General features: G+C 42.8%; 1 protein-coding gene across 1 annotated transcript; it reads left to right on the top strand.

Moving 5' to 3' along the window:
- Positions 1-269: 269 nt before the first annotated feature.
- Positions 270-17048, top strand: LOC134343669 (atypical chemokine receptor 2-like). Its single transcript, XM_063042431.1, has 2 exons — positions 270-288; positions 14593-17048. Exon 2 carries the CDS (start codon positions 14622-14624, stop codon positions 15726-15728), a length of 1107 nt encoding a protein of 368 aa, XP_062898501.1. The 5' UTR covers positions 270-288; positions 14593-14621; the 3' UTR covers positions 15729-17048.
- The last annotated feature ends 9524 nt before the right edge of the window (positions 17049-26572 follow it).

Here is a 26572-nt window from a genome sequence, read left to right as displayed (position 1 = left end):
GATAATTTGTATGTTTCTTCTTTGGAATTGATACTATCCCTAATTTCCCTGGTCAGCCACGGGTGCACTACCTTCCTTGATTTATTCTTTTGCCAAACTGGGATGAACAATTGTTGTATTTCACCCTGCAGAACAGCACTAGTCACTGGCTTAGAAACTTATTACAGGAAGCAACCCTGTTGCTAAGGCCAGATGCTGAGTAAAGGAAATACATTCAGAATATAAATAGAGCAAACTGCTGGTAGGCACAGAAGGCAACATAGCAACGAACAAGGCTGCACTTAGAAGGTAAAGTAAGAGAGGTGAAATGTTGTTAAACTGAGTTACATTAATAATCTAATAATTGCACAGCTTTTTGGTAATTTGTGAGATCAGGGTTTGTGCTGAATGACACAGCTCAGAGCCTGAATTTCAGTTATCACTAAGTGTGACAGTTGGAAACAGCGTGGCCCTTAGTTCTGAGATCGGATTTTATAGATTGATGCTGTTGATTGTGGTTTGTACAAGTACATGCTCAGTATGGCAAGTTAACTCTCTGAGGCTCCAGAGTCTTTTTAACAGGCTTTAAGCTTTGAATGATCTCCAGTCCAGTTTCTTGCTGGAAGGAGCCCCAAGTTCATTTGTCTCTGTAATTATTGTAAGGCTTGGTAGGGCAGGTACTGCAATGCCATAGAAAGTGGGTGTGGGCTGAAGATGATGGGCGGTGACTGCAAGGGTTGTAACCCACAACAAGTGGCAGTTGGGGCTGTGTGTGATGGGGTAAGGGATGCGGTCTAACTCCACTGATAGTTGTGTATTGGTATTGGAATTGTTTTATTATTGTCACATGTACCAAGATGCAATGAAAAGCTTATCTTGCATACTGTCTATACAGATCAAATCATTATATAGTGCATTGAGCTAGAATAAAATAAAACAATAACAATTCAGAATAAAGTATAAAAGCTACCAAAAGGGGCAATGCAGATAAATGATAAAGTGCAAGAACATAATGAGGTAAGCAATTTCATGCAGAAGGAAGGGGGAGACCGGGTGGGTGGTTGTAGAGAATAAGCTACAATCTTGTTTGATGCTGGAGGGGGAGGGCAGAAGGGTGAGGCAAGGAATGGGAGCAGGAAGACTTGTGAATTGCAGAGGTTGTGGGGTATAGTGGAGGTGCTAAATATGCTCTTCATAGCAGAGTAGCATTTTGCTTACAGTCATCCTACTAGGGCAAGTTCCCATACCAACTTCCACAACTCTACATGAGGCAGTGATGTGCCAGACATCCAGAGATTTGACACTATTTCTACACTTGCCCTATGCCATCTGTGATCTATACAGTCAAGCCAGAATATGACAGTCTGGGCTCTTCTCTTGATTACCACACCAAACATTTCGGCATTTCTCCTGCATTGAATTTGCACTGAGTCCTGACGAAAGGTCTCAGCCCAAAACGTCGACTGTGCTTCTTCCTATAGATGCTGCCTGGCCTGCTGCGTTCCACCAGCATTTTTTGTGTGTTGCTTGAATTTCCAGCATCTGCAGATTTCCTCGTGTTTGCATTTTTAAAGATGTAAGCTCATTGCCCGCAAATCTCAGAAGCTTTTTTATTGTATTTCCAGTTGATGTAACCATTATCTGCTCATTTGGATACATTTATAGTCTGGTTTGTTGTAACCCATCAACAACTAGATCACAAATTGAGTACCAAACTCAATTATTATGTGAGATGTGGAGCAACACACAAAAATCTGGAGGAACTCAGCGGGTCAGGTAACATCCGTGAAATGGACGGTCAACATTCAAGTTGGTTGAAATTGCTGAGTTTTTCCAATGTTTTGTGTCTTGCTCTAGGTTCCAGTATTTGTGGTCTCTTGAGTCCCCTGTAAATTGTAGTCACTGAAATACTTAATTTCTCGCTTCAGCAGTCTGAAGTACCCACCTGCTTCAAGCAGGATTCAATCATACCAGTGCCTAAGAAGAATGTGGTAACCTGCTTCAATCACTATCATCCAGTTTTACTTACATCCACTGTGATGAATTTCTTTGCAAGGTTGGTGTGGAAAACATACAAGTGAATTAGATCCATTCTATTTGCCTACTGGCATTACAGGTCCACAGCAGATGCCATTTCATTGCCTCTTCACTCTTCTCTGGATCATCTTGACAGCAAAGATACATACATCAGGACTATAGCTCAGCAGTTAACACTATAATTCCCTTACAACTAATCAATAAGCTTTAAGACCTTAGCCTCGACACCTCCTTGTGCAATTGGGTCCTCCATTTCTTCACTTGCAGACTCTAATCAGTTCGGATTGGCAACAACATCTCCTCCGCAATCTCCATTAACATAGCTGCACCATTAGTCTGTGTACTTAGCCTCCTGCCCTAATCTTTTTTCTTACTACTGTGAGGCTAAGCACAGCTCCAATACCATAACACCATTGTTGTTGGCCGAATTAAAGATGTTATCATTTCAGAGATCAGCATGTAAAAGCCTTTATGAAGAAAGCACGGCAGTGCCTGTACTTCCTTAGAAGTTTGCAAAGATTCGGCATGACATCTAAAACCTTGACGCACTTCTATATATGTGTGGTGGATGGTATATTGACTGGTTGCATCTTTGCCTGTTATAGCAACACCAATGCTGTTCAATGGAAAATCTTATTGTGGATACAGCCCAGTACATCACGGGTAAAGCCCTCCTCAACATTGAGCACATCCAGATGAAATATTGTCACAGGAGATTCTCAGCATCATCATCATCAAGAACTTCCACCTTCCAGGCCAGGCTCTCTTCTCATTGCTGCTATCAGGAGAGAGGTACAGGATCCTCAGGACCCACACCACCAGGTTCAGCAACCGTTATCACCCTTCAACTATCAGGTTCTTGAACCAGAACGATAACTTTCCTCAACTTCTCTTGCCCTGTCACTGAACTGTTCCCACAACCTATGGACTCACTTTCAAGGACTCTTCGTTTTCATGTTCTTGATCCTTCTTCCTCATTTATTTATTATTATTAATATTTTTTGTATTTGCATGGTTTGTTGTCATCTACACACTGGTTGTTTACCCATTCTGTTGGGTGTGGTCTTTCATTGACTCTATTCTGTTTCCTGGATTTCTTGGGTATGCCCAAAAGAAAATGAATCTCAGGCTTGTATTTGGTGACATATACAGTATGTACTTTGATAATAAATTTATTTTGAACTTTGAGAGTTCAACTCAAAGATTTAGCAGTGAACAGCCAAGTCATGAAGAGTTATTCTGGTGTCAGGATGGCTTTAGTAGAAGTTGTGAACCACTCCAGCCCTTTCTATGGGTATCACTGTGAAGGAACATAATTGGAGAAGTAGCATGATGACCATAGATTTGCTGGACAAAGTTGTTGGCATAGACATGCTGAGTGGAAGGGCTGTTTCCATGAAGTAAGCCTATATAACTCTATGCAATTCTGGCATAATTCTGGCAACACACATCAAAGTTGCTGGTGAACGTAGCAGGCCAGGCAGCATCTCTAGGAAGAGGTACAGTCGACGTTTCAGGCCGAGACCCTTCGTCAGGACTAACTGAAGGAAGAGCTAGTAAGAGATTTGAAAGTGGGAGGGGGAGATCCGAAATGATAGGAGAAGACAGGAGGGGGAGGTATGGAGCCAAGAGCTGGACAGGTGATTGGCAAAAGGGATATGAGAGGATCATGGGACAGGAGGCCCAGGGAGAAGGAAAAGGGGGAGGGGGGAAAAACCCAGAGGATGGGAAAGGGGTATAGTCAGAGGGACAGAGGGAGAAAAAGGAGAGAGAGAGAGAGAAAGAATGTGTGTATATAAACAAATAACAGATGGGGTACGAGGGGGAAGTTGGGCATTAGCGGAAGTTTGAGAAGTCAATGTTCATGCCACTTGTGTTTTGGTTCTTGATTTTGGAGGTTGTTGGGTGGTGACAGTCAGATCATATGGCTGTTCTTGAAAATTTATTGAAAGTAGAGTCAGCTTCCTGGAAACTCAAAACCAAAGGGAAGACACATACAGAGTTTGCAGTTTTGGAGGAACAAAATTTCACTTCAGCTGTATCCTGGTGTCAAGTAGTTTACATAGTTCTATCAGCTGCACACACTGCTTCAGCTGCACATAGCACTTATTTATACTCATTCACAGCAGTATATTTATTGACCATAATTGTCTTTGAACTTAAGAGGTAGTTAACAGTCAACTGGAGTCACATATAGACCATAGTGGGTAAGGACAGCAGATTTCCTTCTCTGAAGGACATTAGTGAACCAGATGCTTCCTTTGGAATTCCAAGGATTTCACGTTTACTGTAACAAGATTTATAAGGGTTTCTTATTTATCTACTCACCTGGATTTAAATTCCCCAGCTTTCAGATACATAAAGTATAAAAAGAGGCAAGAGTAGATATCAGACCACTGGAAAACAATGCTGGAGAGGTAGTAATGGGGGGACAAGGAAATGGCAGATGAACTGAATAAGTATTTTGCATTGGTCTTCAGTGTGGAAGGCACTAGCAGTATGCTGGAAGTCCAAGAGTGTCAGGGGTCAGAAGTGAGTGAAGTTGCCATTAGCAGGGAGAAGGTTCTTGGGAAACTGAAAAGTCTGAAGGTGGACAAGTCTCTTGGACCAGATGGACTACATCCCAGGGTTCCAGAAGAGGTGGCTGAAGAGATTGTGGAGGCATTAGTAATGATCTTTCAAGAATCATTAGATTCTGGATTAGCTCCAGGAGACGGGCAAATTGCAAATGTCACTCCAATCTTCAAGAAGGGAGAGAGGCTGAAGAAAGGAAATTATAGGACAGTTAGCCTGACCTCAGTGGTTGGGAAGATATTGGAGGTGATTATTAAGGATGAGGTCTCAGGGTACTTGGAGGCACATGATAAAATAGGCTGCAGTCAGCATGGTTTCCTCAAGGGAAAACTTTGCCTGACAGAGCTGTTGGAATTCTTTGAAGAAATAACAAGCAGTAGAGACAAAGGAGAAATGCTTGATGTTATGTACTTGGATTTTCATTAGACCTTTGACAAGGTGCCACAAAAGAGGCTGCTTAACAAGTTAAGAGCCCATGGTATTACAGAAAAAGATACCAGCGTGGATAGAGCAGTAGCAGATCGGCAGGAGGCAGAGTGGGAATTAAGGGAGCTATTTCTGGTAGGCTGCCAGTAACTAGTGGTATTCCACAGGGATGTTAGGATTGCTTCTTTTTACATTATACAGTATGTATACTGACTTGGATGATGGAATTAATGGCCTTGTTGCAAAGATTATGGAAAATCTGAAGACAGGGGGAGATGCAGGTAGCTTGAGGAAGTAGAGAGGCCACAGAAGGACTTAGACAGATTAGGAGAATGGGCAAAGAAGTGGCAGATGGAATACACTCTCAGGAAGTGTATGGTCATGCACTTTGGTAGAAGAAATAAAAGTGTAGACAATTTTCTAAATGGAGAGGAAATTCAAAAACCCTGAGGTGCAAAGGGACTTGGGAGTCCTTGTGCAGGATTCCCTAAAGGTTACTTTGCATGTTGAGTCAGTGGTGAGGAAGGCAAATGTGATGTTGGCATTCATTTCGAGAGGACTCGAATATAAAAGCAATTATGTAATGTTCAATATCTGGGCCTCAAAACCTCCTTGTGCAACTGGATTCTCGATTTCCTCACTTGTAGACTCCCAGTCAGTTTGGATCAGCAACGACATCTCCTCCACAATCACCATCAGCACAGGTGAACCACAAGACTGTGTGTTCAGTTCCCTACTCTACTCGTTTTATACCTATATAGCTCCAATACTGTATGTAAGTTTACTGACAGCACCACTGTCATTGGACAGATCAAAGGTGGTGATGAATCAGCATATAGGACAGCCTGAAAATCTGGCTGAGTGATGCCACAACAACAACCTCTCTCTCAATGTCAGCAAGTCCAAGGAACTTATTATTGACTTCAGGAGGAGAATCCGAAGGTCCACGAGCTGGTCCTCATCGGGAGGTGGGTGGTTAGAGGTGGAGAGGGCCAGCAACTTTAAATTCTTCGGTGTTAGCACTTCAGAGGTTCTGTCCTGGATCCAGCACGTAAGTTGTATTATGAAGAAAGCACCATAGTGCCTCTACTTCCTTCGAGGCTAAAACTTTCACAAACATCTAATAATGTGCAGTGGACAGTATATTGACTAGATGCATCACAGCCTGGCATGAAAGCACCAATGGCTTTGAATGGAAAAGTTTACAAAAAGTAGTGGGACAGCCCAGTACATTGCAAGTAAAGCCCTCTCCACCATTGAGTACATCTACATGGAGCACTGTCAGATGAAAGCTGACAGTGAAATCATTAAGGATCCTTACCATTCAGGACATTCTCCCTTCTTGCTGCTGCCATTAGGAAGAAGATACAGGAGCCTCTGGACCCACACCACTAGGTTCAGGAACAATTATTACCCCTCAGCCATCAGGTTCCTGAACCAGAGGGGATTACTTTCCTCAACTTCACTCGCCTCATTACTGAACTGTTCCGACAACTTAAAAAATCACTTTCAAGGATTCTTCATCTCACGTTCTCGATAGTAATCATTTATTCATTCATCCATCCAACCATTTATTTATTTATTTGGTTCCTTTTGGTTTTATTTTGTGTTCTTGCTACTTCTAGGTAGGAAAATTGAGCCTGCAAATTCTTTGGATTGGTGATATTCAGTGGAATAAAGGAGCAAGACAGGTTCTCAAATCACTAACAGCAGCCATGTAGGTTAATGAAGCCATAAGTATCACAATGCATTGGGGTTCTGAAGCAGAGCAGGGAAATTATTTCAAATGTTCTAACAAACAGTTATTCCACAGTCAGCATGATGTGCAGGAAACAGAACAATTTAGTTTGGTATGGCAATGTCACATAAACACCAGAGTCAATGACCGCGTTATCTGTTCTAGTGAACTTGAATGAAGGACAAGTACTGGACTGGGCTCTTTTGCTCTTCACTGTACTGGTATGATGTTGATTAAGCTTATCTAAACAAACAGGACATTAGCCCAACTGAAAGTATCTCTGATACTTTATACTTTAAACTTTATTGTCGCCAAACAATTGTTACTAGAACGTACAATCATCACAGTGATATTTGATTCTGTGCTTCCCACTCCCTGGATTACAAATATTAAATATTAAAAATAGTAAAAATTAGTAAATATTAAAATTTTAAGTGATAAATCATAAATAGAAAATAGAAAAATGGAAAGTAAGGTAGTGCAAAAACCCCAAGAGGAAAGTCCGGATATTTGGAAGGGACGGCCCAGATCCGGGTCAGGATCCGTTCAGCAGTCTTATCACAGTTGGAAAGAAGCTGTTCCCAAATCTGGCCGTATGAGTCTTCAAGCTCCTGAACCTTCTCCCGGAGGGAAGAGGGACGAAAAGTGTGTTGGCTGGGTGGGTCGTGTCCTTGATTATCCTGGCAGCACTGCTCCGACAGCGTGCGGTGTAAAGTGAGTCCGAGGATGGAAGATTGGTTTGTATGATGTGCTGTGCCGTGTTCACGATCTTCTGCAGCTTCTTTCGGCCTTGGACAGGACAACTTCCATACTAGGTTGTGATGCACCCTAGAAGAATGCTTTCTACGGTGCATCTATAAAAATTAGTGAGGGTTTTAGAGGACAGGCCAAATTTCTTTGGTTTTCTCAGGAAGTAAAGGCCCTGGTGGGCCTTCTTGGCAGTGAACTCCGCTTGGTTGGACCAAGTCAGGTCATTTGTGATATTGACCCCGAGGAACTTAAAGCTTTTGACCTGTTCCACTTGCGCACCACTGATGTAAATTGGGTCGTGCGGTCCTCTACCCCTTCTGAAGTCAACAACCAATTGCTTCGTCTTGCTGATGTTGAGGGATAGGTTATTGTCTTCGCACCATGCCACCAGGTTCTTAATTTCCTCTCTGTACTCAAACTCATCATTACCCGAGATACGGCCTACAATTGTTGTGTCATCAGCAAACTTACATATTGAGTTTGATGGAAACTTTGTTACACAATCATGGGTGTACAGTGAGTAGAGCAGGGGGCTGAGTACACAGCCTTGTGGGGCACCTGTGCTCAGAGTGATTGTAGAGGAGAGCTTGATAACACTTCGTACTGCACAGTTTTGCTCCAGTCAATAATTGAAACTACCTGGAGGATCAAAACATGACTGCCTATTATGAAAGTCCTTGATACATTCAAAGACTCTTTATGAAAACAAGTGTGAGTTCAAGTGGCACATCAGTTAAACAAAATAAGTAACTTTTTGCAAATGGGAAATATGAGCACTGAAGTTGAATGCACTTTATCACAAAGACATTTCCTCACTGATGTTACACTAATTGCCTTTATACTTCTGGCAATTGAGTGCATTTTTTTCTCTTCCTTTACATATTTATTATAATACTGTAAGTCAAAACACATATACAATAAAAGAATCTTACCAGCCAGCTGTTCAGGGACCTTAAAATAGCAGGTGGATGTTATTTCCTGTGACATGGTTACAAATAAAAGCAATTGTGTGGCTAATGGGAAGGAAAGAAAGAAAACAATTGATAGAGAACAGAAGCATGAGAGAGAACACAACACCAAAGTGGCAATTGGGTTGACTGAGTTCAGGATATAGATATACGAACTCCAGTACTTCCAACTCATAACACACCCTGACTTGGAAGTATATTGGCCATTCCTTCATTGTCACAGGCTTTGGAACCCGGATGTCCTTGTGGGAGTACCTTCACTATGCAGGCTACATTGGGGAAGGAGAACTAGGTCTTTTGGTGCCATTTCCCCTGTCGTTTGGAAGACCGAGACTCAGACCACAGAGAATCCTTTCACTGAAACCAGGAGGATCGTAAGAGCATTGGCATAGGAGCAAAGTAAGCCATTTGGCCCACTGAGTCTGCTCTGCCATTCCATCATGGCTGATTTATTAACACTCCCAATCTCATTCAGCTGACTTCTTCCCATAACCTTTGATACCTCACTAATCAACCTCTGCTTTAAATATACCCAGTGACTTGGCCTTCACAGCCATCCATGGCAATGACTGCCACAGATTCACTACCCTCTGGCTAAAGCCATTCCTCCTCGTCTCTGTTCTAAAGGGACATTTGTCTATCCTGAGGCTGTGCCTTCTGAGTGAAAGGGAGTGAAGTAGAACAGTCCCTTTTCCAAACAGGAGAAAGTGTCACCATTTTCTCTAATGCAAAGATATGTCATCTGTGTATGCATCAAGAAATGCAAGTCGAAAAGAAAAATAAACTTTGAGTTTATATACATTTTTCCACATACATTCTGTGAGAGTGGATTTTATTCTGTATCTCAAATTTTTGGATAGTGATTGATGTTAGGGTAGGTCATATTGCTCTGGGCACCGAGCCAATTTGGAGAGGTCAAGAATGGCTTCTTCAGGCCTGGAGCAATTTGCCACGGCGGGACCCAGGGCCTACTGTGAGGTGCAATCTGCTGTTCAGACAATTTAAGTGCTGGCCCAAATAGACTGGGGTTCCTCTCTCTGTGACGCTAAGGCTGGGAGACTGCCCCCAGCTGCTGTGCTTCGTGTCCGCGAACTTTGCGGCGATTTGCTCCGCTAATACGATGAACTGAATACTGAGACTTTGGGTACTCTGAGCTGCTCCAGGGATTTGGATCTAAGGACTCAATTTGGTCAGAATGCTGTTGTTGTTACTCGCTCCTATTGTTTGCATAATTTGTGTTTTTTTTTTGCTTTCTCTGTGCATATTGAGGATTGGTTTTTATTTTTTTAACATTGGGTCCTTTTGGGTTTCTTGCTTTGTGGCTGCCTGTAAGTAAACAAATCTCAAGGTTGTATAATTTATATATACTTTGATAATAACAAAATGTACTTTGAATAAGGTTGGCACAACATTATGGGCTGTAGGATCTCTATTGTGTTGTAATGTTTGTTGTTCTATGTTCTGTGTAATTCACTAAACGCAAATTCCTGGAATTCAATGGCCATTACATGGGGTCATCTGCATTTTTGACAGTTCTCCTCCTGTTCTGGATCTCTCTGTCTCCACCTCAGGCGACAAACCATCCTCTGACTTCCACTATAAACCCGCAGACCCCACGGTGGCCTATTTACGTAAATCTCTTGTTTCTTTTTAAGCCACAGACACTAAACCTAATCTTTCCTGCCAGCTTTAATTCTGCGAAGAACCTTCTTGCTGAGTCAGAAGGTTGTAGTTTCAAAACTAATCCAGAAATTTAAACCAAATTCTAATTTAACCCTTTCATGTGGTAATGTGCTGTCCTGCTTGGAATTGATAATGGTTTATTACTGTCATATCTACTGAGATACAGTACAGAGAAAAAAGTTTTTGGCGTGATATCCAGACATATCATTCCATCACATCAGAACATCAGGTCCACTACTGTGCAAAAGCTTTAGGCTCCCGAGCTATATACCTATATAGTATGTGCTGAAGAGTTTTGCACAGTACTGTAGTAGAAAAGGAAAAACAAGAACAAGATGCAGAATATAGTGTTATACTTGCCATTACAAAGGAAGTTCTTTGCTGGTAAACAAATAAGGTGCAAGGGCCACCATCAAGTGGATTGAGAAAACACAAGTTCACCTTTATCATACAAGAAGTCCTTTCATGAGTCTCACAACAGCAGGGTCGAAGCTGTCCATGAGCCTGGAGGTGCATGCTTTCAAGTGTGGGTGGGGTAGAGAAAAGAATGAGCAGAGTGGGAGTGGTCTTCAATAATGTTAGTTGCTTTCCCAAGGCAAGTGTAGACAGTCAATAAAAGTGAAAAATAAAACTAAGCCTCATTTATCCTCTCTGAAAAGAGGAAAGGAAGGGAATTATTCAGTCTTTGATCCATCATTCAACAACATTTTGCAGCTATGTAAAATTTGGTTCGGCTGTACCGAGTATAGTGTGTAATTCTGACTGCCTAATTACAGGAAAGACATTAAGGTTTTGGATAGGGTACAGAAGAGGTCTATCAGGTTTTTTGGATTAGAGGATATGAACTATAAGGAGAGGTTGGACAAAATTGGATTGTTTTCTTTGGAGCTTCAGAGACTGACAGGAAGCCTGATAGAAGCTTATAAAATTATGAGAGGCAGAATCTTTATCCCCAGGATAAAAAATGTTAAATGCTGGAGAACATGCATTCAAGGTGAGAGGGGGAAAGTTTAAAGGAGATGTGTGAGGACAGGTTTTTTACACGGAATTTTAGGTGCTAGGGATAATGGTGAAGCAGTTATGATTGCTGCGTTTAGGAGGCTTTTAGATAGACACATGAATATGAACGGAGGGATATGATCATGTACAGACATTAGATATTTAGTTTAATTCACCATTAGTGTTCAGCACAGACATTGTTGACCAAAGTGTCTGTTCCTATTTTGTTTTTATCATTAAACACATTATATTGTGTTTATCACTTTGTTATTTGGCAGAGTGTGCTGTGTGTAAATTGACGTGGGCATACAATATGCTACTAAATTGACTATGTACATTCCTAAAGTACACCTTCAAAGCGATCGCGCAACCACCAACTGCGACTCCAGGCTTGAACTCCAGGCCGGGTCTTTATGTGCTGCTATTGTGACTCCCGTCTCCCCTTCCCCCACCACCACTCCGCAGCCCCGTCTCCCTCAGATCCCACCGTCAGCTCCTGGGCCCTCAGAGACTCCATCTTCCTCTCACCCCAAACCTCCCCTCTCCATTGACACCCCCAGCCTCCCCCCTCCCCCCTCTGATCCCAGCTCTCATCCGTGCCGGGTCTTTACCATCCCCTCCGACCTTCAACTGTCGGAGGCAGAACGCTCTGTTCTCAGTAAGGGCCTCACGTTTGTCCCCCTTCGCCCACACCTCAGCGAGTTCCATGTCCGCCGTCTCTGTCTCCGAGCCTACTTCTTCCCACCCCCCACCGATGACCCCTTTTTCCATCTTCAACCCTCCTCCTCTTCATGGACACCCGGCTCTGGTCTTCTGCCTGCTCTGGATCTCTTTATTGCTAACTGCCGATGGGACATCAACTGTCTCGACTTCACCGCACCTTGTTCCCATTCCAACTTTACTCCTTCCGAACGCTCTTCTCTCCACTCCGTCCGCACTAATCCTAACCTTACTATTAAACCCGCTGATAAGGGGGGTGCTGTTGTAGTCTGGCGTACTGACCTCTACCTTGCCGAGGCACAGCAACAACTCGCGGATACCTCTTCTTATTTACCCCTCGATCGTGACCCCACTAAGGAGCACCAGGCCATTGTCTCCCACACCATCACCGACTTCATCCACTCAGGGGATCTCCCATCCACTGCTACCAACCTTATAGTTCCCACACCCTGCACTTCCCGTTTCTACCTCCTACCCAAGATCCACAAACCTGCCTGTCCTGGCAGACCTATTGTCTCATCTTGCTCCTGCCCCACCAGACTCATTTCTGCATACCTCAACACGGTTTTATCCCCCCTTGTTCAATCCCTTCCTACCTGTGTTCGTGACACTTCTCACACTCTTAAACTTTTAAATGATTTTAAGTTCCCTGGCCCCCACCGCTTTATTTTCACCATGGATGTCCAGTCCCTGTATACTTCCATCCCCCATTAGGAAGGTCTCAAAGCTCTCCACTTCTTTCTGGATTCCAGATCTAATCAGTTCCCCTCTACCACCACTCTGCTCTGACTAGCGGAATTAGTCCTTACTCTTAATAATTTCTCCTTTGGCTTCTCCCACTTCCTCCAAACTAAAGGTGTAGATACGGGCACCCATATGGGTCCTAGCTATGCCTGCCTTTTTGTTGGCTTTGTGGAACAATCTATGCTCCAAACCTATTCTGGTATCTGTCCCCCACTTTTCCTTCGCTACATCGACAACTGCATTGACGCTGCTTCCTGCATGCATGCTGAGCTCGTTGGCTTCATTAACTTTGCCTCCAACTTTCACCCTGCCCTCAAGTTTACCTGATCCATTTCTGACACCTCCCTCCCCTGTCGAGATCTTTCTGTCTCTATTTCTGGAGACAGCTTATCTACTGATGTCTACTATAAGCCTTCTGACTCTCACAGCTATCTGGACTATACTTCTTCTCACCCTGTCTCTTGCAAAAATGCCATCCCCTTCTCGCAATTCCTCCGTCTCCGCCACATCTGCTCTCAGGGTGAGGCTTTTCATTCCAGGACGAGGGAGATGTCCTTTTTTAAAGAAAGGGGCTTCCCTTCCTCCACCATCAACTCTGTTCTCAAACGCATCTCCCCCATTTCACGTACATCTGCTCTCACTCCATCCTCCCGCCACCCCACTAGGAATAGGGTTCCCCTGGCCCTCACCTACCACCCGACCAGCCTCCGGGTCCAACATATTATTCTCTGTAACTTCCGCCACCTCCAACGGGATCCCACCACTCAGCACATCTTTCCCTCCCCCCCGCCGCTTTCCACAGCGATCACTCCCTACGCGACTCCCTTGTCCATTTATCCCCCCCATCCCTCCCCACCGATCCCCCTCCTGGCACTTATCCTTGTAAGCGGAACAAGTGCTACACATGCCCTTACACTTCCTCCCTTACCACCATTCAGGGCCCCAAACAGTCCTTCCAGGTGAGGCGACACTTCACCTGTGAGTCGGCTGGGGTGATATACTGCGTCTGGTGCTCCCGATGTGGCCTTCTATATATTGGTGAGACCTGACGCAGACTGGGAGATCGTTTTGCTGAACACCTACGCTCTGTCTGCCAGAGAAAGCAGGATCTCCCAGTGGCCACACATTTTAATCCCACATCCCATTCCCATTCTGATATGTCTATCCACGGCCTCCTCTACTGTAAAGATGAAGCCACACTCAGGTTGGAGGAACAACATCTTATATTCCGTCTGGGTAGCCTCCAACCTGATGGCATGAACATTGACTTCTCTAACTTCCGCTAATGTCCCACCTCCCCCTCGTACCCCATCTGTTACTTATTTATATACACACATTCTTTCTCTCTCTCTCTCCTTTTTCTCCCTCTGTCCCTCTCACTATACCCCTTGCCCATCCTCTGGGTTTCCCCCCTCCTCGTTTTCCCTCTCCCTGGGCCTCCTGTCCCATGATCCTTTCATATCCTTTTTGCCAATCACCTGTCCAGCTCTTGGCTCCATCCCTCCCCCTCCTGTCTTCTCATCATTTTGGATCTCCTCCTCCCCCTCCCACTTTCAAATCTCTTACTAGCTCTTCTTTCAGTTGGTCCTCATGAAGGGTCTCAGCCCGAAATGTCAACTGTTCCTCTTCCTAGAGATGCTGCCTGGCCTGCTGCGTTCATGAGCAACTTTGATGTGTGTTCATTGGTTTTAATATGTTTTGAATCCTGAGATCAAGAATAGTGTTACTGTATATAAATTAAATATGGTTATTTCCAGCTATATTTAATTCAGCGCAGACTTGAGTGAAAACCTTTGTCTTTTGTATCTCATCATTGAGGGTTCATTGCATATGACAAAACTAAAGCATTATTGTGTTTCCTTCTGAGTCTAAGAAGAAAATAATTCTTTTTAACTCATATATGTTTGCTCAAGAGCAAATCATTGAATTTTCTGTTGAAATATCCCTAACAATTTTGGTATTTTCTTCTTTCAGCGAGGAACCAAGTTTCTTCTGTTACTTTCATGAAGATGAGTTCGATTAGTTTGGTGGACCCTTCCCCCAATACAACCTACTACAATGAGGATTATAACTACAGCGATATTGACCTCATTCCCTACCTTTTCTGTGGAAAGGAGGAAGTGAAAGCCTTTGGGAAGATCTTCCTCCCTGTGCTATATATTACAGTGTTTGTTTTTGGAATGTTAGGCAATAGCTTCCTTGTCCTCATGATCGTTAAGTATCTGAAATTGAAAACGATGACTGACATCTACCTACTGAATTTGGCCATTTCTGACTTTTTATTTGCTGTATCCCTTCCCTTTTGGGCCACTTATGTGACCTCAGAGTGGATCTTTGGAAATGCCATGTGTAAAATAATAAGTGCAGTCTACACCATGAATTTCTACAGTGGTATCTTCTTCATTGCTTGCATGAGTATGGACATGTATCTGCAAATTGTTCACACAGTCTCTATGAAGAACTACAGGACAATCTTCAAAAGCATCATCATCAGTGCCGCTGTCTGGACCCTAGCAATGTTGGTTACAATCCCTGAATTCATCTTCAGCCAGTCCAGGAAAGTCGGTGATAGGTACAGCTGCCTCAGCAACTATGGTAGTGATCAACTAGTGCTCTGGAAGACTACAATCCAACTCCAGATCAACATCATTGCATTTATCATTCCATTTTTTGCCATGATTTTCTTTTATACACGGATTGCATCTGTCCTCCTCAAGTCCAGATCCTTTGGCAAGGACAAAGCCTTAAAACTGGTCATCATGTTAGTCGCTGTTTTCTTTGTTTTGTGGTTCCCTTACAACATTGTCCTTTTCTTGCATTCCCTGGAGGATCTGGGTGTGATTGGCGGCTGTGAGATGAGCAAAAGACTGGATTATGCGTTGCAAGTGACGGAGTCCATTGCTTTCACCCACTGCTGCTTCAACCCACTCCTCTATGCTTTTGTGAATGAAAGATTTAGAAGACACCTGAAGAATATTCTAATGAAGATAGTCAAGAAGACTGGCTGTTATAAGGATCTGGGGATCATCGTTGCTACTGCACCAGAGCAAAGTGAACTCAGCAAGCAGCAAAACTGTGTGTGTTCTGATGTGGAAATGACTATGGTGTAGGAAGGATGTAGAGACACAATGCTGAGAAGTCAATCTTCCTATTCTACAAATATTGTTGAATTGAATCTTCATCATCCAAAAATACTTTAACATGCCATTGTGTACAGGGCGCTTGTGAACTAACCAAACCAAACACCTTCTGAAGCATAATATCTTGCAGCAAATCAAAGGACATCTTCTAGAGGTTTTGCCAAACATCCATCTCTGAAGCAACAACATCATTCAGGATGATGTTGCATGCATATTTGATACGTGTCCTCTACTCTCATCACGTTATTCTTTCCCACTCAGGTTTTCCTCACATGACCCCTATTGAACCATTCGAGAAGGTTACTGGAGAAAGCAGGAGAATGGGGATAAAAGGGATAATAAGTAAGCGTGAAGAAATGGCGACGCAGACTCAGTTGGCTGAATGGCCTAATTCTGCTCCTATAACTTAAAGTCTTATGAACCATTGAATCATTAAATTCTTATGGCACAGAAGGAGATCAATTAGCCCACTGGGTCTACATTGACACCAAGTAGATTTATCCCAGCATTTTATTCATGCCCACTTTCCCCATAGTCCAGCAACTGTTCTTCCTCACATGCCTATCTGATTTTCCTTTGATTGTTCGGATTGACTGTTTACACCACTCTTGGGGCAGAGAGTTCCAGATCGTAACTACTTGCATACAGAGGAAGCCTTGTCTCCTGATCCTGAGTTAACTTTTGTTTCATCCCATCTTCCCTCTTTCAATTGGATTTGATGGACAGGCTGCAAGAATAGGGAAGAAGATCATAGAAAAAATAACAAGAGGACTGGTCAGATATAATGCAGGTTTATGAAAGGAAAATCATGTTTGATAAATCTGTGGGGAGTTTTGAGTGGTAATTAGCAGAATAGATAAAGGGGAACCAATGTATGTGGTGTATTATGACTTTACAGAAGAGCTTCAATAAGTCACATCATATTATAAAACAAATTTAGAGCACATGGCATAGGCAGTAATATACTCATATGGACTGAGGATTAAATTACAAAAAGAAAACACAGAGTTGAAACAAGTAAGTCATTTTCAACTCAAGATGATATAATCAATAGGGTGCTACAAGGATCAGAGCAGGGATTGATTTATATCAATGATTTGGAAAGAGAGGACCAAGTGTAATATATCCAAATTCCAAGATGATACAAGACTATAGGGCAACGCAAAAATATGAGAAGTATGCAAGGATCCTTCAAAGGGAAATACAGACAGGCTAACAGAATGGGCGAAAGATGGCAGATGGAATGTAACGGAGAAAAAGATAGCAACACACATAAAAGTTGCTGGTGAACGCAGCAGGCCAGGCAGCATCTCTAGGAAGAGGTGCAGTCGACGTTTCTGGACTGAAGGGTCTCGGCCTGAAACGTCGACTGCACCTCTTCCTAGAGATGCTGCCTGGCCTGCTGCGTTCACCAGCAACTTTTATCAGTGTTGCTTGAATTTCCAGCATCTGCAGAATTCCTGTTGTTTGCGTAGAAAAAGATATGAGCCTATCCACTTTGATAGAGAAAAAAATCAAAGGTGGAGTATTTGGAGGGCTATCGAGTGTTGAGGAAGCAGGGGGTTCGCAGGAACTCTTGTCCAGATTGGAAGAATGGCAAAGTGGTAGATGGAATATCATGTAGAGAAGTAGATGGTCATGCACTTTGGTATAAAGGCATAAATTGTTTTCTAAACAGGGAGAAAATTCAAAAATCAGAGGTGCAAAGGGACCTGGGAGTCCTTGTGCAGGATTTCCTAGAGGTAACTTACAGGTTGACTTGGTCATAAGGATGACAAATATAATGTTAGCGTTCATTTTGAGAGGACTAGAATATTAGAGCAAGAATATCTGAGCTGAGGCTTTATAAGACATTGGAGTACTGTTAGCAGTTTTGGGCCCCTTATCTAAGAAAAGATGTTGGAGAGGGTCAAGAGGGGGTTCACAAGAATGATTCAGTGAATGAAAGGGTTAACATGTGAAGTGTATTTGATGGCTCTGGGCCTGTACTCACTGGAGTTTAGAAGAATGGCAGGGGAGGGGGGGATCTCATTGGAATCTATCGAATATTGAAAGGCCTAGACAGAGTGGATGTAGCAAGTATGTTTCCTACAGTGGGTGAGTCTAGGATCAGAGGCTACAGTCTCAGAATAGAGGGGCACCCTTTTAAAATAGAGATGAAGAGGAATTTCTTTAGCCAGAAGGTGGGGAATCTGTGGAATTCATTCCCACAAACGGCTGTCAGGCCAAGTCATTGGCTATATTTAAACCAGAGGTTGATAGGTTCTTGGTTAGTCGGGGGGGGGGGATCAAAGGTTGTGGGGAGAAGGCAGGAGAATTGGGTTGAGAGGGATGGAATGGTGGAGAAAACTCAACGAGCTGAATAGCCTAAATCTGTTCCTATGTCCTTATGGTCTAAAAGTTTCTGGGGACAGAAATCCTGGATACTCAAATTTAATGCTGTGAGTGCTGACTCTTGAATATACAAACATCCCAACTATTGATTGATCAACTGTGACCATGTCTGATATGCTAAGTGACAACATCACTTTAGTTTGCAAGCTTTCTTGAACTCAGTCACAACAGTGCAAAAAGCTTAGTAACCTCAGGAAAATCAGATTACAGACACAGAAAATGAAATAATTTTGTACCTTTCAGTCAGAATCCTTCTTCGATGCCTTATGGTCTATTCATTTTACTGATGAGGAATTGAATGATATCAGCTTGCAAAGGAATTTGGTTGTCCTAATTAGTGAACCAGCAATTCATAAAGCAAATGACATGCTAGTCTTTATATAAGAGGAACTGAATACAAAGTAGCGATATCCTGGTCAAATTATATAGGGTCCACAAGAGACAACATCTGGAATATCATTTGTAAATCTGGCCCCTTTCCCATGAAAGAATACACTTGCAATAGTGAAAGTACAGTAAAGATTTATCAGACTGATTCCTGGAAAGCCAAGTTTGTTGTGAAGGGATACTAAGCACGCAAAGCCTAGAAGAATAAACACAAGGGATTCTGCAGGTGCTGGAAATTTTGAGCTGTACACACAAAATGGTGGAGGATCCTAGCAGTCCAGGCAGCATCTATGAAAGGGAAGGGACAGTCAATATTTTGGACCAAGATCCTTGATCAAAACTGAAAAGGAAAGTGGGAAGAAGGAGGTGGGGAGAGAGAAAGGAGTACTACGTTTCGGGCTAAGATCCTTCAACCTGATGAAGGGTCTCAGCCCAAAACGTCAACTGTTTATTCCCCTCCAGATGCTGCTTGACTTGCTGAGTTTCTCTAGCATTTTGTGAATCTGAAAGAACCCTACGGCATTGAAAAAGGATTCTCACTGAAAGGTACAAAATTATTTCCTTATCTGTGTGTGATCTGATTTCCCTGAGGTTGCATCAGTTACATCCAACTATGAGTCGAGAGACTGACCTCTAGTGCTTGTGGTCAAGCTTCCTGTAACTTCATTGACTGTGGTCCCCGTTTTTGTCCTTCCTAGACTGTTCAGTCAATATCATTAGTTTTAATTCTCATTTTCTATAGCTGCAGAAATGCAGTGAACAATTATTAGCAACAAGAAAATATCCAAAAGCTGACAAATGTTTTTTTTAGAATGGGCAGCATCTGTTGTCCACTCCTAATTTCTCTTAATGTTTTGGTGAGCCTCCTTTACCATCTACTGGTTTCCTTGCCTGTCGTTACTGTGCAGCTTTATCAGAAGTTAATTAAGAGTCAACCAAACACCATGCAGACTTCTTTCCCTAGAGGAAAGTAGTTGTATTTTCTTTTGCAGCAATCCACTAGCTTCATTGTCACCATGGCTGATACCAGTTCTCTAAAAAATTCAATTTTTATTAGCCTTGAATTTAAATTACATCAAAATGGGTCTGGAACTTGACCCTTCAGGGCAATAGTTCAGACCTTCAGTTTAACAGCTGTACATCATAAGTACTATGCTACACACAGCACCAACATTTTCATGAACTTTGTGTGTCAAGTGCATTTTAAATATATAGCAGAAATATCTATGTATGCATGGGTGTATATGCTTTTATATAGTCTATAAGTATACTTCTCTCAGAACTCAATAAATGTTTGAATATATACATACAGTAAGCTTGTTAGTTTTTTTTTTGTTTCTTGTTTTAAACTACATTTTGAATCTGCTACTGTTCATTGGGTGCTGTTGAATATTTCTCTGTCTAAATTTGTTAAGCAAGGTTACAGATTGGTTACAGTCTGACATCTATGAAGGCATGGGTAGTGTTGACTTTGGACAGGGGAGATTTATGAAAAGGTTGTCTGGATTTGCCTTTCTGTTTTCTACATATGAATCAGCCTTGCTACACTGTTATTTTGACTCCCACCCATCTGCCTCATGAGTTTAAACCCTCCTAAATGGCAGAGGCTAACTAACATCCTTGCAAGGATAGTAGTCTTTCTTTAGTACAGGTGCAACCCATCCTTTTTGTACAGGTCGGTACTGCCCAGTAGAGCCTTCAATGATCCTCCCGCCGGCAGCATCTCTTTAGCCATGCATTAATCCGGTCTATCTTCCACATGGAATATTTCCAAGATGAGAACCATAGAGGTCACAGAGCATTACAGCAGAGAAATAGGCCTTTGGCCCATATAGTCCCGGTGTTCTGCCTAGTCCCATCTACCTGCAACTAATCCATATTTCTCCAAACCCCTGGCATCCATATTATCTATCCAACCTTCTCTTAGATGTTGCAATTGAACCTACACCCACCATTTCTGCTGGCAGCTTATTTCATGATTATACTGTCCTTTGAATGAAGAAGTTCCCCTTTAAATATTTCATCTTTGATCATAAACCTGTGACCTCTAGGTCTGACGTCATTCAGCCTGAGAAGAAAACCAAAAACAGTGCATACACTTCCGATTTTCAATTTTCTACCTAACTCCCTAAATTTCCTTTGCAGGACCATAAATCTTTTCGTACCTGTGTTGTGGTTGGTAGTACCAACATGGTTCATAACCTTAGTGTCTCATATGCTCACCCTCCTCTTTCAGAGGCTCTTGCACAGATACTTAATGTTCAGGAAGTTTGTTCATAGAATACACACATGTTAAACTTATTTCTGTGAATATTCAGCATCAGTGACCTGTGAGATCAAACTCACTGGCTTGTGGCCAAGTTGGCGACCCAGTGAATTGTCCTTATTTCTTTTCCAATGGAGTGCTGCAGCTTGTTAAAAAATTGTCCCATTTTCACCTCAACTGGTAGATCTGTGTACTTTTCTCGGCAATTTCCTCTTGAAAGATACAATGGAACCTGTCTCCACCATACCTGCAGGAAGTGTGTTCAAACTGCAAACACGCACTGCGTCGAAAAGGTTTTCTTCACATTCTTTCTCCTTGCATTATACCTGTGTCCTTTGACTCCATCAGCGACAGCAGCCTGCTGCAATGCTCTCTATCCAGATCATTCATCATTTTATATATCTCCAATGCACCTAAACCCATTGTCACTGCTACAGATGTAAGATCATTTATCTGGATAATGAACCCACAGAATGCATCTGGCCCTGATGATGTCTGCGGCTGTGTCCTTAGATCCTGTGCTGATAAGCTGATGGGGACACTTCCAGACATTTTTTAACCTCTCCCTGCTTCATTCTACTTGTTTTAAGAAGACCATTATCATCCTGGTACCTAAATCGGAAGTTTGAAAGGAGGTGATTTCACTCAGCACACATCAAAGTTGCTGGTGAACGCAGCAGGCCAGGCAGCATCTCTAGGAAGAGGTACAGTCGATGTTTCAGGCCGAGACCCTTCGTCAGGACACTTCACCAACAACTTTGGTGAACTTCATCGTTCCCCAGCAACTTTGATGTGTGTTGCTTGAATTTCCAGCATCTGCAGAATTCCTGTTGTTTGATTTCAGTCAGGTCCACTGCCCGAGGAGAAAAAGGGAGCAGCAGGTTGGGGAGCGTAATAGACTTTGACCAGTGTGAGGGGATCCAGGAGTGCCGCTATTAACTGTTTGAAGAGAGAAAGAGAGAGTTATTTATCACTGATGGTTTGTTTTGAAAAGAGAGAGAGAGACGAAGATTAACGGTTGGACTGTCCCGTCAGGGCACGGGAGGTAACTTTGGATTTTTACTTTGGAGATAACACCGAGCAGCTCGAAGGTTGCTATGGTGACCGACAGTACATTATTGATGTTACTTTCAAGGACTTGTTGCCTGCTTGCATTTCTTTACAGACAAAGGAAGGAGGGACTCTTTGAATGACAGGTGATTCTCAGCACGGGAGATAAATAGGAGGTTAGATGATACAGACCTCAGACATATGATCTGGATGCTGAATGAGCATTGCTGTGCCCACAGAGAAAGCGGGTTTTGGAGGATCGATCAGGCGGATCGATCCAATTGCTCTTCCAGTGAAAATTCAAAGGCAAGACCGGTGGGGAGTTGTCCACATGTCCGACCTTGGCCTGGGTAGATAGCTCCATCACACCGAAGTACGGTGCCCTTTGTTGTTAAGTCACAGTCGGTGACTTGTGAAAGATTTCGGAGGACGACGAGAAGATCAACGGCAACAGCTCACCTGAAGACTCAACTCACTCCCTCTCTCGCTTCTCAACTACATACCACGAACTGAACTGAATGGAACTTTACTCAACATCGTAAGACTGTATCTTTTTACCCCTAGACTTAAAGAAGCTTGGTTTTTCATACATATATTCCCACACTTACTGATATGCTTACTTATATATATAATCATTGCTAACCTGTTTGATTTATCTACATTTATTTTACAGTATTGCGTAGTTATTAATAAATATTATTAGTTCATAGCAATACTAGACTCCAAAGAAGATGGCGGTGCGCCTGTGTGTGCGCAGCCCTCCGGTGAAAAATGATATCGTATCTATTAAATAGGGGCCGTGAACAATTTTGATTTGATGGAGAATGGGCGTGAAAGCACAGAGGAACATCTGGAGAAATTTCTGAAACGCCCATTCACTGCTGTCGTTACTGCGTTGTCGGGAATCTTTCGGAGGGTAGGCCTCAAAATCCCTGGACTTGCCTGCTTTTGGTGACCGAGAAGGAGGTCGAATCGTTCGGACAGAGATGGCAGTCAGTACTCGGTGTCAGAGAGCTGATCAGAGATCGAAGTTTTCGGGTGACTCAGAGTTGGATTGTGATTGGCTTGGCAGGGAGAATTTTTCTTCCTTCTCACGTCTGCGTGAGATGTGGGACATTTAAGAAGCTTTGAACTTTACTGTGCTCATGGACTTTCTTCATCAAGTTATGGTATTGTTGCACTGTTTGTAACTATATGTTATAATTCTGTGGTTTTGTCAGTTTTTTCAGTCTTGGTCTATCCTCTGTTTTGTGATATCACACCGGAGGAAATAATGTATCATTTCTTAATGCATGCATTACTAAATGACAATAAAAGAGGACTACGTGTCTTCATAATCTAAAAAAAAGTGTTTTCCATCTCTGCTGGTTCTTTATTCCCGTCACGGGGTATGTGACACCAGTGACCAATCGTGTTTGAGATTGATTAGTAAGAACAAATTAAAGAAAGGCAGAGGCAAGCACATGAGGCCATCATCGCAGCAGCCGTCGTCTGAGTGGACAGAGTCACAGTGGTGATCCTGAGACTTAAGCTCTTCAAGGCTTCAGTGAAGAGAGGCTTCAATCAGAGAAAGCAAAGAAAAGAAAAGCTGTAGGTTAAGGATTTTTACTTCCCTTCTTTATATCTGCTCAGCTAGGACAGTAGAGATGCTAAAGAGGATAACTGAATTCTCCTCTTGCAGGATGTGGGAAGGGAGGGAGTCCTCTAGTGTCCCTGACAACTACAACTGTGAGGAGTGCATCCAGCTGCAGCTTCTAATAATCCGCGGTAAGGAGTTGAAGCTGGAGCGGGATGATCTCCAGATCATTCGAGAGGCTGAAGGGATGTGAGATAGGACATATAGGGAGGTGGTTACACCCAAGGAGCGGGACACAGAAAATTGGGTGACAGTTAGGAAGGGGAAAGGGGTAAGGAGCTAGTAGAGTACCCCTGTGGCCATTCCCCCTCAACAACAGGTACCACTTTGGATACTGGGGGGGTGGTTTGACCTAACAGAGGAAAGTCACAGAGGTCAGGTCCCTGGCACTGAGTTTACCACTGTGATTCAGAAGGGAAGCTGTGGAGATAGCTGATTAATTAGTTAGGGAAACAGACAGGAGGTTCTCTGGGCAAGAATGATTTTCCCGGATGGTATAGGCAAGTAGGAACAAATATGAAGTTCAAGAAATGTAAGAGAACGCTTAGGAAAGAAATCAGGAAGGTTAAAAGAAGGCATGAAGTTGCTCTAGCAGGCAAGGTGAAGGAGAATCTCAAGGGTCTACAGCAATGTCAAGAGCAAAAAGATTGCTAGGGACAAAATTGGTCCTCTGGAAAACCAGAATGGTAGGGTAGTCCATGTGTGAAGCCAAAATAGATTGGAGAGAGATTTTAAATGTATTCTTTGCATACGCATTTACTTGGGAGATGGATACAGCATCCATAGAAGTGAGGAAAAGTGGTATCTACATCATGGATCCTGTAAAGATTACAGAGGAGGTGTTTGCTACCCTTAGGTAAATCAGGGTGGATAAATCCCTAGGGCCTAACAAGGTGCTCCCTCAGACCATACACAAGGCAAGTGGAGAAATTGCAGAGATACTTAAAACATCCTTAGCAACAGGAGAGGTACCAAAGGATTGGAGGATAGCCAATGTTGTTCTGCTGTTTCAAAAAAAGCTCTAAACAAAAACTAGGAAATTATAGGCCGGTGAGTCTGACATCAGTTGTAGGAAAGCTATTGGAAGGTATTCGAAGGGACTGGACATATAAGTATTTGAATAAACATGGACTGATTAAGGATAGCCAACATGGCTTCATGCATGGAAGGTCATGTCTAAACAATCTTTGAGGACGTTACCAGGATAAAGGTAAGGCAGTGGATGTTGTCTACATGGACTTTAGTAAGGTCCCGCATGGGAGGATTGTCAAGAAGGTTCATTTGCTTGGCATTCAGGATGAGGTAGTAAATTGGATTAGACCTTGGCTTTGTGGGAGAAGCCAGAGAGTGGTAGTAGATGGTTGCCTCCCTGACTGGAAGCCTGTGATTAGTGGTGTACTGCAGGGATTGATGCTGGCTCCTTTGTTGTTTGTCATCTATATAAAATTACCTGGATGATAATGTGGTTAACTAGATCAGCAAATTTATGGAAGACACCAAGATCTGGGGTATAGTGGACAGTGAGGAAGGCTATCATGGCTTACAGTGGGGTCTGCATCAGCTGGTAAAATGGGCTGAAAAATGGCAGATGGTATTTAATGCATACATGCGAGGTTTTGCACTTTGGTAGGACCAACCAGGGGATGTCTTACACAGTGAATAGTAGGGGGCTGAGGAGTGTGGTAGAACAAAGAGATCTGGGAATACAGGTGTGTAATTCATTGAAAGTGGTGTCATAGGTAGATAGGGCCATAAAGAAAGATTTTGGTACATTGACCTTCATAAATTCATGTAGTGAGTACAGGAGATGGGATGTTACATTGAAGTTGCACCAGATATTGGTGAGGCCAAATTTAGAGTTTTTCATGCAGTTTTGGTAATCTACCTGCAGGAAAGATGTAAAGAAGATTGAAAGAGTGCAGAAAAAAATTACAAGGATGTTGCCGGGTGTGCAGGACCTGAGTTATAAGGAAAGATTGAATAGATTAGGACCGTATTCTTTAGAATTTAGACGATTGAGAGGAGATTTGTTAGAGGTATACAAAATTATGAGGGAATAGATAGGGTATATGCAAGCAGGCTTTTTCCACTGAGGTTGGTGGGACTACAACAAGAGCTCATGGCTTAAGGGTGAAAGGCAAAAAGTTTAAGAGAACGAGGGTAAACTTCACTCAGAGGATTGTGAGATTGTGGAATGAGCTGCTAGCACAAATGGTATATGTGAGCTTGATTTCAATGTTGAAGAGAAGTTTGGATAGGGACTGTACATGTATAGCAGGGATATGGGGCTATAGTCCCAGTGCATATCATTGGGAGTAGGCAGTTTTAATGGTATGGGCATGGACTAGATGGGCAAAGGGCCTGTTTCTATGCTGTACGTCTCTATGACTCTACGTCAAACAAGTTAATGTGCCTTAAGGAGTTATGGGAAAAGGCAGGTAGGTGGATCTGAGTCCAAGGCCAGATCAGCTATGATCTTATTGAAGGGCCTATTCACGCTCCTATTTCTTATGTTCTTAATAGCTACCACCCAGTGGCTTTGACATCCACCATCATGAAGTGCTTCAAAAGGTTAGTCATGCATGATTGACTCAAGCCTCTCAGACCACCTTGTCCCACTGCAATTTGTCTACCACTGAAACAGGTCTACAGCCAATACCATCTTCCTGGCTTTCAAATTTCGAAGTAATTTTATTATCAAAGTACATATATGTCACCACATACAACCTTGAGATACATTTTCTTGTGGGTATACTCAATAAGTCTTTAGAATATCATAATGGAATCAATGAAAAACCGTCCAACTCATGCATTCAAACATATCGCAGAAGACAACAAGCTATGCAAATACAAAAATAAGAAAGAAAAACAAACAATGAACATCAAGAACATGAGATGAAGTGTGAACATTTCAATGATGGGGCAAGTGAAGCTGAATGAAGTTACTCCCTTTGATTCAAGAGCCTTATGGTTGAGGTACTGTTTCTGAAGCTGGTGATGTGAATTCAGAGTACCTTCTTCCTGCTGGCAACAGGGAGAAGAGAGCATGTCCTGGGTGGTGGGGATCCGTGATGATGGATG

The sequence above is a fragment of the Mobula hypostoma genome, chromosome 3, assembly GCF_963921235.1.
Source record: "Mobula hypostoma chromosome 3, sMobHyp1.1, whole genome shotgun sequence".
Classification (NCBI taxonomy): domain Eukaryota; kingdom Metazoa; phylum Chordata; class Chondrichthyes; order Myliobatiformes; family Myliobatidae; genus Mobula; species Mobula hypostoma.
Note: the sequence above shows the minus strand (reverse complement) of the source record. Positions and strands in the feature narration are given on the sequence as shown.

Excerpts from the sequence above, each read along its gene's own strand:
- LOC134343669 (XM_063042431.1), top strand. The coding sequence starts at position 14,622 with ATGAAGATGAGTTCGATTAGTTTGGTGGACCCTTCCCCCAATACAACC.